This window comes from Neovison vison, chromosome 1, assembly GCF_020171115.1.
Source record: "Neovison vison isolate M4711 chromosome 1, ASM_NN_V1, whole genome shotgun sequence".
NCBI classification, from domain to species: Eukaryota; Metazoa; Chordata; class Mammalia; order Carnivora; family Mustelidae; genus Neogale; species Neogale vison.
Genome location: NC_058091.1, coordinates 268,907,114 through 268,919,664, shown reverse-complemented (window position 1 = coordinate 268,919,664; position 12,551 = coordinate 268,907,114). Strand labels below are relative to the sequence as shown.

The following is a 12,551-nucleotide window of genomic DNA, read 5'->3' as shown; positions in this document are numbered from 1 at the left end:
ACGGATGACCCTTTTACCCTCTGCGGGGTTTTGTTCCCTGAAAGTCTTCTCAGCCCTCACATGCCGCCCTCACGTCAGTGAGGACAGAGCCTGGGTTCTGGAGTGTGACGGCCTCGTTTTCTAATCCTGGACCCTTGTGAGAACTGACCCCTTGTGAGAACGTGAGCCAGGTCTAAGCCACCATCTCCTCATCTGTGAAGTAGAGCTGTTATTTTGAGAATATGAGATTCCATCTCCTAGGACTGTTGTGAGGAATGAGAGACCATTTCCAAAGGCCGTGGTGAGCAGAGCCTGACGAATGGTAAGAGCATAAGCTGCCGTAGCTATGGTTACTGCCGCCACTTTGCCGGGCACCCCTGCAGCTGTGGCTCTCCCGCTCCGACTTTATGTAACCCGTCTTGCTCACCCATTAGGCCAGCCTAAACGGGCGCCAGTGAGAATGTGGGCAGGGTGCAGGCTGAGAGGGCCCTCCATCTTGGAAATGTTTTCAGGCCCAGACCTCTCTTGGGGATGCTGCTGGCTTCACTGGGCCCTTCCTCCTGTTGGCTGACTGAACAAGGCTGTCAGTGTTGATATGTTTCTTTCCTGAGACTCAGCCGCAGGTTCTGTGGAAAGCAGTAGCAGTACCTCCCATGGCCTCCCCCATGGGGCCCCAGGTTGTCCCTTTGGAGAGAAAGGGCCTGAGGTGGACACCGCAGACTCTTCTCTGATGAGAAGTGCTTCTGTACCACCGTGCCCTGCAGGAGGGGCACACCTGCTGGTCTTGCTCTCCTCCCCTGGACTGGGTCTTTCTGTTATCATCTGAGATGTCATGGCTAAGTCTACACCCTCAAAACCAAGCCTAGATGACCGCAGGCCTGTTGCTGGAAAGCTGTACTGCTTTTCAGTTCAGCCCAAGAAAGGAATTTCTAACTGTCAGAATTGCCAGGAAATAAAATGGAGGCTCCAAGCGGGGTGGCTTCCCTGCTGTGGGAGAGTCGCAGGAGCTCTGACCAACCACTGTGGGGACTTTGAGGAGGAGACACAGGCTCCGTCCACCTGGGATGGTCAGGGGGGTTATGCCCTGTCACTGCCAACCAACTGTGGGCCTTCCAGGGTGGGGGCAGTTGGGGGGAGGGCACGGAGCAGGAAAGGGGCTAACCAGCGGGGGGGCGCTGCTGTTCAGTGTCTCCATCAGCAACTGGAAGTGATCCCAGGCTATGAGGAGCTGCTGGCAGACATTGTCAACATCTGCGTGGACTACTACGAGAACAAGATGTACCTGACCCCCAGTGAGAAGCACATGCTCCTCAAGGTATGACAGCAGCCACACAGCCCGGGCCTGGGCTTGCCCCTCCCACCCACCCCCCACCCGCTTACTGGAAATCTTAAAAAAAACAACAACAAAAAAACACACATTTATTTTTTTCTTATTTAAACACTGATACAGATCTTACTGGACATCATTTTTTATAACCTGGCCTTTTTTTTTTGCCTTTAATATGTCATATATACCTTTCCAGATGTTGTTAAGGGTATTTTCTGCAATGTGGTTTTTTTGTTTGTTTTTTAAAGATTTTTATTTATTTATTTGACAGAGCAAGAGATCATAAGTGGCAGAGAGGCAGGCAGGGGTGGGGGGTGGTGGGGAAGCAGGCTCCCTGCTGAGCAAAGAGCCTAATACGGGTCTCCATCCCAGGACCCTGGGACGATGACCTGAGCCGAAGGCAGAGGCTTAACCCACTGAGCCACCCAGGTGCCCCTGTGATGTCGTTTTTAATGGCTGCTAGTATCCCAATGCCCGTGGACATGTCATTAAACAAATCCTGTCATTGGCCATTTGTTTGCTAAACTGCAGTGAACATTCTTACAGCACAACCCCTGTGTCCACACTCTTGCCAAGTCAGACGTCCCAGAGGAGAAATCGCTGACTCGGAGGGAAAGCAGCATCTTCCAGCTTTTGCTGTATTTTGTCAAAGTGGTCACGTTGGTTTTAGCAGTTTACAAGTGTCATTTTTAAATTATCAAGTAATAGTTATTGTAGAAAATCAGAAATAGATGGAAAAGCACAGAAAATTTTTCTCCCTCACAGTCTTTTCATCCAGAGGTAACATTTTTAGCATTCTGATGTATTTTCCTGTACTTTTTCTGTGCGTACAGACGTTTTCAGCATATGCCATATGCATAAATTATGTGTGTGTGTCATTTTTATCACATTTGATTAGACGTAGCGGGAGTGTTATGCTGCCGCTCAGTGATGCAGTCTGGATACCCTTGCATTTCTTTTTTTTTTTTTTTTTTTTTTTAATATTTTATTTGTTTATTTGAGAGAGAGACCGTGAGAGAGAACATGAGGGAGGAGAAGGTCAGAGAGAGAAGCAGACTCCCCGTGGAGCTGGGAGCCCGATGCGGGACTCAATCCAGGGACTCCGGGATCATGACCTGAGCCGAAGGCAGTCGTCCAACCAACTGAGCCACCCAGGTGTCCCTACCCTTGCATTTCTTACCCATTCCTCCGCCTCTGGCTGCTTGGGTTGTGCCTGATTTCTCTCGGCAGCGGTAGCACAGAGACGAGTGGCCTTCTGCAGGTTCTTCTGACACGCCGCCCAGCCCCTTTTGAGTCTTTCTTCTCCAAAGCCTCCCCTTCTGATGTTCTCTGGTATTTTATTTTTCCTCCTCTCCTTCGTACCACCCCCTCTACCCTAGAAACCCCAGCCCTGTTGGGTTCCCTTCTTTCTATTCCCATCGTGCCTTGATCGTGTTCGCAGGACAGGGTGGCTCAGTGACTTGTTCACTCCGGCTTCCTCCGCACCATCAGAAACCCAGAGTGCGGGGTGCCTGGGTGGCTCAGTGGGTTAAGCCGCTGCCTTCGGCTCAGGTCATGGTCCCAGGGTCCTGGGATCGAGCCCCGCATCGAGCCCCGCATCGAGCCCCGCATCGAGGCCCGCATCGGGCTCTCTGCTCAGTCGGGAGCCTGCTTCCTTCTCTCTCTGCCTGCCTGCCTCTCTGCCTGCTTGTGATCTTTCTCTGTCAAGTAAATAAATAAAATTAAAAAAAAAAAAATTACTGAGGATCCCAAGAGTATTTAAAAAAAAAAAAAGAAAGAAACCCAGAGTGCCCCAGAGCCTAGTAGTCTCTCTCTGCCCCTTGCTGTGCCTTCCGGAATGGCTGCTGCCACACACCAGCTCACTAAATCCCAGCCCACCAAGCACTCTGAGATGCTGCCAGCAGATTTTCTCTCACCGGCTTTTACGGTCGCCGCACCTCTGCTTCCCAGCCCTGAGCTCTCCACCTCTCCCAGCCCAGGCTCCGGGTCTCGACGCTGGCTGTTCCTCCATTTTGCAGTTAGTGTTCATGAACTCAGATGCCACCAGGGCGCCTCTCATCTAAGGTGGGAGAGTCTGGCACACGCCCTACACGGGACCGAATGGGACAAAGAAGGGGGTGTGACCTTCATGGTCCTCTGGTCCAGGCCTTTACGTGTCAAGGGTGAATTCCCCACAGTCACAGTAGCTGCGAGCCAGGAGAAGCTGCTTCCAGCCTAGCTGTTCAGGCCCTGGTCGGCCTTGCTGCACATTTGATAAAAGGAGCAAAACATGTCAGCTTTCAAGAAGCTATTAAATGGACCGGCATATCAAGAGTCAGCCTGGTGACCTGCTTATAGAGCGTTGTCCGGCAACAACAAAATGTGTTCTGAATGAAGTCACCAGCAGCTCCTTGGGAATCCGTGCATTGTTTTAGCTTCCTCGGGGAAAGAAGTGAATAGTTTACACATTCATACAACAACGGGCAGGTATTCCCAAGTCCCTCTGATGGGCTAGCCCCCAGGGAGGCAGCAACAGGCAGCGCTCAGCCCTGTCTTGCAGGAAGCCTCTACTTAAATAGAAGTTGTGGTCAGATCTGCCTTCAGACCCTGTCTCTGCAACCTATTAGCTGTGTGACCTTAGCAGGCTGGCCAACCTCTCTGTGTCTCTAATTCCTCGTCTGTAGAATAAGGTCACTGTGTAAACTTGACTCCTAAGATGGTTGTGAGAATTGAGGAAAATATCCAGGGAAGCCCTACGCACGGACTCCGGCCCCAGTAAGGACTCAGCAAGCGACCACCATGATAACCTACTACGGGGTGGTCTGGACCTCTACACAGAAGTCCAAGTTTAGTTCAAGTGAGATTTATGTCTCCTTTCTTCAATTGAAGACACGTGGGTTTTGAAAGAGGAGGCATCCCTACAGGATGTGCATGTGTGCGTGCACGGTCCTCCTTTTTTTTTTTTTTTTAAAGCTTTTCTAATGGTTGTAATGGGCTTCTGTGCTCTGCCCCTTCTCACTCTAGGTAATGGGTTTTGGTCTCTACCTGATGGATGGAAACGTCAGTAACATTTACAAACTGGATGCCAAGAAGAGAATCAACCTCAGCAAAATTGATAAGTTCTTTAAGGTCAGCACCTGAGGGTGGGGCCGGGCCGGGCCGCAGGGTGGTCTCTCTGGGGAAAGGGAAGAAATCGGCTCCGAGCAGTGGGGCTTGTTGGTGGAGCTGGTAAAGGCCCCCAGGAGGAGGAGGAGGATAGAATGAGAGGGCTTCCCGCTGCCGTCCGTCCGTAGAAGCTGCTACACCATCTAAGTCTGCTCAGGGCTTGGCTGAGAGGCTTTACAGTTTTTCTGCATACTGCCTTTGCTCTCTCCTGAAATTCCTTGCCAACTAAAGAAAGAGGTGCATCCCAGAAGACAGTGCCTGCCTTAATTTTCCACGTAAATCAGAGCTCACAGAAGCAGGAGGATTAAAGACTGGATTTTAAATTGATTTTCATTTGCAAAGTCACAGCCTCTCCTGGTGAGGGGTGGTGCTCCCTTGGCTTGCCCCTTCCTCTGGGCACTAGGCCTCATCATGGTCCCTTATATACTCAGACCTTTGCAGTGCCTCAGATGTGTGATCTTATGGCCCCAAATTTCTAAAAATAAAACCTTGGGATTAAATGAAGCTTTTGAGGCTTTCATGAAGGGATTTCCTGCTTTGGATTTGAATTCCATGGTTTCATTTGTACCAGCATTGGGCACGCCAAGGTGGAGTGGAGCCTCAGAGGTCAGATATGGAAAAACCAGGCTTAACATTCAGAGTGGAACCCCTCAAAAGTGTGGCATGGGGGATGCTGGGCTGGGCCTGGGTCTCACTGACTCTTTCAGGTTAAGGAGGAAATAAATCACGAAAAGGTATCCTGTGGCTTTGCATGTTTTCAGGGCAGGAAATTTCACTTTTCTCTGGAGCTGCCCCAAATGAAAACAGGGGCCATCTCAGGAAACTTTGCAAAATCCTCCCTGCCCTCAGTCAGCATGAATGATATCGGGGTGCAGTTGAAGAATACAGTTTGCCACAGTCGGACCTGGGTTTTAGTCTGGCTCTGCCATTCGATAGCTGGATAACTCTGGGGAGATCACTAAACCTTTCTGAAATGGAGTTCCCCAGTCTGGAAAATGTGAACACTGAGGGTATCTACTTTCTAGGGTTCCCTTGAGGATTCAGGAGGAAGGACATAGGTGGGTCAGAGCCCTGGATTATAGTCCTGGGTCCTTTGTGTAAAAATCACTTGAGTTACCTAAACCTCAGTTTTTTCATCTGGGAATTGGGGATGATAATAGTACTGACCTTACAGAGTGTTTGTAGGGATTGAGATGCTGTTTTTTGTTTAATAGACTATTTTTTAGAGCGGTTTAGGTTCACAGCAAAATCGAGCAGAAAGGGCAGAGTTTTCCCATTTCCCCAGAGTCCCCTGCCATGAGCAGCCTCGCCCACTATCAAAATCCCCCACCAAAGTGTTGGATCCTCTACAATCTGCAAACCTCCACTGACACGTCATTATCACCCAGAGATCATAGCTTACATTAAGGATCGCTCTTGGCGTTTTACATTCTACGTAACATTGACGAACACAGAATGATGTGTATCCACCACTGTCCTAAGGATCTTGGGGGTTTGAAGAACTTGACATGGGTGCCTACCACCTAGAAGCCAGCAGTCCGCACCGGCCTCCTCTCCATTTGGGCTGGTCTTCACTTAGGACCTGTCTGCCTCACCCAGCTAGCGGCGTCCAGGTACCCACTCCTAGTCCAGCATTCACAGCGGCAAGGACCCACGAATCCCAGGGAAGTTAGAGCAGAGAGAACTCTGCCCTGGGAGGCAGGCCATCTGGTCCTCTTCCTTCATCCATTCTGGCTGCTGTGTCACCTTGGACAAATCGCTCTGCCCCTCTGAGCTCAGTTGCTGGAACATGGGTTGGCTGGAGGCAGGGGAGGCCCTGTATACTGTCTGGTGACCCAGGAGCTTGATCAGAAGCAGAGCCTAGGGGTCGGCCCAGAGGTCCATGGAGGAGGCCTGCTTTCCCCAGGGGAAGGCAGCTGGCCGGCCCCTCCGTCAGCATCTCATGCCTTGTGTTTGCTTCCTTTGCAGCAGCTGCAAGTGGTGCCCCTTTTCGGCGACATGCAGATAGAGCTGGCCAGATACATTAAGACCAGTGCTCACTATGAAGAGAACAAGTCCAAGTGAGTGCCTGCCGTAATGTCTCTCGGCTCCCGTGAGGACGCCCGGCCCGGGCAGGGGGCCGAGGGGCCACTTCAGCCCCTCCCCCCTCCCCAGAGCCCTGGGCAGGTGGATTCCATCGCCACACTGGCACCCAGCCGGCCGGAAGGGAACAGCGGAGGGTGCTCTGAGCCCTTTTGTATCTGCCCTTTGCCGCCAGGGTTCAAAAGCTCTCAGAGCACAGCCACGCCCCTTCTGTGTCCCGGCGTTGACCCATGCTGCCCGCAGTGGGACAGCAGGAGCCCTCCTTCCCTGGAGAAGGGGGAGGACTGGCTGGCCCTCAGTGGCCGGGCGGAGCAAGATGGCATTCTTCAGCACGTTCATTCTCTCCTCCGATTTGTGTCCGTGCAGTAAGTATGTCATTGAGGATATGGTTTAGACGGCTCTGCCTGTGAACTGAGTTGATAGCTTTGCCTTGGATTGTTTTTTAAGCCACTGTTCTAGGTCATCTGTGCTAAAACCTGGGGTGTCAGGGACTCACAGCAGGTGGGTGACACCCAGCTGCGGTCTGGGCCTCTCCTTTGATCTAGGGGCTTGTTAGTAAGGTTCCTTCTGTCTGCATCTTGCCCAAAGCTGAATGAATATGACCTTTCCCTACAGAGAGGGGCTGACTGTCCTTTAGTCACAAGTGAGGGTTTGTGCCTGAAAAATAGGTAAACGGAGTGTCCTTGAACCCTAACAGCCTTGAGCCCCCGAGAGGGAGTCTCACCAAGGAAGCTGGGTTAGTCTCTTCATAACCTGCTTGCTGCTAGCGTGTGAGGAGGTTTTCTCGGAAGAGCATGGAACCGAGAAGCCTGAACTCCTTTCTTCACGTTTCCTGTGTGTACTGTGGGCCACCTGAAGTTGGGTGGGAGCTGATGTGGCCACAGAGGGGTGTCAGAGGTGTAAGTGGTTGCGTCCCCATTCCTGGACAAGTAAGCCAAGATAAAAGTCAGGGCAAAGTATAAGCATGAGGAAGTCCATCCCCAGTCCAGGCACTCCTGTGAAAACCACTTCCGCTTCAAGGAGATCCTTTTGAGAGACTAAATTTTTTCCAGAATGTCTATCTGTCTTGTTTGGTGCCCATGCTTAGTCTGTCTCCTGGGTCACCCAGCACCAGATGACAGAAGGCGGTGAAGGGGCCTGTCTTTTTGTGGGGGGAGGAGGGGAGGAAGTAAAATCTTTCACTCATTGATTTCCTCTCCATTTTAGGATGGTTTTCCCAATGATATCTTTCCAAAGGAGAAAGGGGAGGGGCAAGGGGAGCAAGAAGGTGGTGGGGGGAGAGAGAGAGGGAAGGAGGGAGACCATGCCAGCAATACCTCTGAGAACACACGTTATCCATCACGTGGAGTCCTTTCATGTTGCCCGATCACTGTTGAAACAAGAGGCAGGATCCCTGTGAGCCTCCCCAGTCCCATGCTAACGGCCGCAACAAAGCTAGCTTCGGTCCCAGGATGTCCGTGCTGACAGTCGGGAGGCAGGCCCGGGGAGGTTGCCCACCTGGCCTTTCCTTTGCTCAGTTTCCAGCTCTCTGTAGCCCTAGAGAGGCTCCTCATTCGTATAACTGGTAAGTACTGTGGACACAAGTTACCTGGGAAAGCCTGTGATTGGGTTTTAGAGGAGGAAGAAGACTATTCTGCTCAGCCTGTGGCAGGCTGTCTTTCTGTGACTGGGACACGTGCTGGGTCCACCCAGGGCAGCCAGCCACATTTGGCTGAGCACCAAGAACAACTAGTGAGTGCAAGGAGCCCATCCCACTGTGGCACATCGGGCCAGGACCTTCTCCAACCGTGTGATTCTCTGCCCAGGTGGACGTGTACCCAGAGCAGCATCAGCCCCCAGTACAACATCTGCGAGCAGATGGTTCAGATCCGGGACGATCACATCCGCTTCATCTCTGAACTTGCTCGCTACAGCAACAGTGAGGTAAGCTCGCCCTGCCTGCTGAGAAGGGAGCCCAGTGGGGGCTCAGGGTGTGAAGGGGCAATGACTGGCCAGAAAGGAAATGATCCCAAGGATGAAGGAGAGCAGGAGTGAGGCCATACATATCGGAGGCAAGAGGGCAAAGGGGCCAAGGGCATGGGTTTTAGAGCTAGACAGAACCGGTTCTGCCACTGACCTTCACAAGTTATTCACAATCTCTGAACCTCAGTTTCCTTATCTGTAAAATGGGATAATCGTGTCTGGAAAGGTTCACTGAGAGGCTAACACAGTAGGATGCATGGAAAATGCATCCTGCGCAGCAGATAACAGTGGCCCAGTAATGTGGTTCATCTGCACAAGATCCCAGCCATTTCCACCCTGGATGGCAAGAGAAACAGTTCTGAACACTTGGTCAAAGCATGGAGTGTTTTAAAACTCCACAATAATTATGCTTGTAACACATCAGAAAATGCAATTTGGGACAGATGAAGCCCGTAAAATCTCTTGTAATCCCACCAATTACATTTTTACTGGTGTTACGTTTTTCTTTCTTTCTTTTTTTTAATATGGAAAGGTAATCAATGCACAAACCTCAGAAAAATTACAGATATGCAAAGGAGGGAAATCAACCATGTAAAATTTGACCAGCCAGAACCAACTGTGATTAATATTTGGGTTTATCTATCCTCCTGGACTCTGCCCATATATACCTTTCTATTAAATGTGTATGTTGGTTTGATAAACACGGTCCCTGATTTGAACCCGGATGGCTGTGTACTATCCCATGTTTGCTCACTGCTTCCACCGTGTGGCTGGCAGCCGTAGTGCGCATGCTTTCCAAACCCAAACTCTGAAAAGGTCTTTGATCGAAGGGCAGCATAGTTGAAATGAGGACAGTCAGACATGTGCACACCGTGTGGTCGTTAGACAGGTGGCCCATATTTTTATGAGGGCTCCTGGAAGACATGGACCGAGGTCAAGCCCCACCCTTCGGCTTTCTTGACCACATGCCACAATCATCTGAACTAAAGCAATGGGAATAATTTCAAAGCCAGGCCTCCTTCATCGTTGTCAAGTCTTGGTGTGATGTAAGAGCGAAGTTGACGTCAAGGTTTTTTAGAGTTGTACATTTTATGCATGTGTATCCACAAACAAGTCTCGTTATTTGCAGTAATTGTATTCTGAAAAGTGGGCATGAAGCCTGGATCAGCGAATACTGAACAATTCCTCCCAAAGGAAGTACAGAGCTAAGTTCCTCTGGTCACGACATGTTCATAGGCTGATGAATATATAACCTTGTTTTCTGTGCATTTCCATTTAAAGATGCCATTTGTAATATATATTGTTGATTTATGGACATTAACTCACATGCGACAATACTGTCATTTAACGTGCAAACAAAGCTGATCTGAAAGAGGTGCTTTTCCCCTAAGGCACGTCATAGCCTTCTTTGCAGTTAAGATGACTGCACTGAACTGTAGTATTACTCTTGGGGCCATTTTAAATAGTGAAATCACCAGTAAAAAGTACAATGTGGAAAACATGGCATTAAATGAACCATATATATACAGTAGTGTCACTGAAACGAGAAAGCACAGTCGCCGTGTTCAGCCTCCGCTGGACATGACTCAGAATTGTCACCACTCTGCACGTACCTGCAAATGACCAGTAAAGGGACTGCAAGTACTGACTTGGAGATTACAAATACATTTTAGGGAGTGGGCAAATTCACAACGACAGAACTCAGCAATAACGAGGACTGACTCGATACGTGTGTACGGATGTGCACATTCTTACACATACACACCTGCATACATCTGTATTGCCTGATGGAATAGTGCACATCCAGATAGATGTTAGTCTTCAGCGCTTTTCAGCTGGTGGGTCGTATCTAATTAAGGAGTTGTGCAATTAATTCAGTGACTTATGATGGGCATTTTGTATGACATGGACTAGCCCATCAGAGGAATTCTCATGTGCTAAGGATAAAGTAACTATATGAAAAGAGTTGGTATATATATATATATATATATATATAAAACATTTATATTTACATTTATATTTATATTTATATTTATATTTATATTTATATTTAGGATCTCTAGGCAGGTATGTGTTCCTGAGTCACTATGTGGTGTGCACTTCTTACTGTATTTGCAGTTGAAAGAATTTGAAAGCCACAGCCCTGCAGGGTAGTTCTGAGTGGGGCTGTGGGTCACACCATCTGAGTTTAAGCCCTCAACCATGGACAGGCCATGTGGCCTTCAACAAAGAACTTGTCTGAACCTCAGTTTGTCTCTCCAGGGGGTATAACAATAGCACCTCCCTTATATCATTCTTGGGGGAATCAGAGAAATAACGTCTAAAAGGGCCAGGCGTGTCCATGGTGAGGGTGACGGCCCATGTTCCCAGGTGGTGACAGGCTCCGGACTGGACAGCCAGAAGTCAGATGAGGAATACCGAGAGCTCTTCGACCTGGCCCTGCGGGGCCTGCAGCTTTTATCCAAGTGGAGCGCCCATGTCATGGAGGTGGTAGGTGTCCTGCAGGCAGAGGGCCTGCCCTCCCCGAACCCCTCCAGCCTGACCTCTGTTCTGCCCCTGCCTTGTCCCAGCACTCTTCTTTTAACAGCCTTATTGAGATATAATTTGCACACCATACCATTCACTCATTGAAAATGTAGATTCATTGGTTTTTAGTATATTTGCAGAATTGTGCAACCATAGTCAAATTTAGAATCTTTTTATCAGTTCCAAAAGAAACCCTGTGCAATCAGCCCCCATTCCCGATCCCCACAGCCCTGAGCAATCTGTCTCTGTCTCTAAAGATTTCCCTCTTCTGGATGTTTCCCACAAGTACGATAATATACTATGTGGCTATTCGCGTCTGGCTTCTTTCACTTCATGCGTTCAACCAGGATCTGTGTTAGAGCATGAATCAGAACTTCATTCCCTTTTATGACCGAGTCATACTCCCCTGCATGGACACAGCACGTTTGGTTTTTCCCTTCATCCGCTGACGGAGTTTGGGTTTTCCCTCTCTCCCCAGTACTCCTGGAAGCTGGTTCACCCCACAGACAAGTTCTGCAACAAGGATTGCCCCGGCACGGCGGAGGAGTATGAGAGAGCCACACGCTACAACTATACCAGCGAGGAGAAGTTCGCCTTCGTGGAGGTGGGTGCTGACCCCTGGTCCCCCCCCGCCCCTGCTCCCACCCCGAGGCTGCTGCTTGGTGTCGATCCTGGTGGCTCCAGGAGGGCTTCTGCACAGGGTGGCAGCCATGGGCCTTCCGTGTGCATACGCTCCCGTCCTCCCCCTCCCACCTGAATTCATCTCTTCAAAAGTGACCCTTCAGGGGTACCCAAGTGTTGCAGTGGCTTAAGCAACCCGTTCTTGGTGTCGGCACAGGTCATGACCTCTGGGTGGTGGGATGGAGCCCCGTGTTGGACTCCACCCTCAGGGCAGAGTCTGCTTGAGGTTCTCTCTCCCTCCTGCTCTCCTGCTCCTGCTCTCTTTCTCTTTAAAATAAATCAATCTTTAAAAAAAAAAAACAAAAAACTTGCCATTCAAAAATGATTAGAAACTCATTCTGTTCCTAAGAATCCAAGGGAAAGCACTCACTCCACTAGAAAAATGGGCAAAGGGAAACCAACAGCAGAAAACACAGACAATGGCTAAAAGAGATAAGAAAAATGTCCAGACTGATGAATGATCAAAGAACTACAGGTGGAAACCAAGATGAGATGAGCCGTCACAGGTTGGACCCCCAGGAGTTAGTGTCTCATTTTCTTATCTTTTCTATCTTATGTCCATCGCTCAGTTTTGTTCTGCTTTGTGGGATGTTTCCTAAAGTTCCACTCTCTACTCTATTAGTATTTTTCATTATGCCTATTATATTTTTAATGTCCAGAAGCTCTGTCTTGTCCTCTGAATGTTCCTTTTAGAAGACCTCATTCTTGTGCCATGTGTGCAAAATCTTCATGAGGATAGTACGCTATTTTTATTATCTTTATTGAGGTATAATTTATAGTCAATAAATGTATCCACTTAAAGCATATAATGCCAAGAGTTTTGACTGTTGTATACACACCTGTAAAACCA

The 12,551-nt window shown here is 49.4% G+C and overlaps 1 protein-coding gene across 2 annotated transcripts in view; it reads left to right on the top strand.

The window, feature by feature from the left end:
- Nucleotides 1-12,551, top strand: part of CYFIP2 (cytoplasmic FMR1 interacting protein 2) — a 125,825-nt gene that overhangs the window by 34,816 nt on the left and 78,458 nt on the right. For both annotated transcript variants that reach the window (XM_044230560.1, XM_044230570.1), the window contains 6 exons: nt 1,166-1,294; nt 4,310-4,414; nt 6,419-6,510; nt 8,338-8,455; nt 10,865-10,984; nt 11,499-11,624. In XM_044230560.1, the coding sequence (XP_044086495.1) occupies nt 1,166-1,294; nt 4,310-4,414; nt 6,419-6,510; nt 8,338-8,455; nt 10,865-10,984; nt 11,499-11,624 (690 nt within the window). The remainder of the gene's footprint in view (nt 1-1,165; nt 1,295-4,309; nt 4,415-6,418; nt 6,511-8,337; nt 8,456-10,864; nt 10,985-11,498; nt 11,625-12,551) is intronic.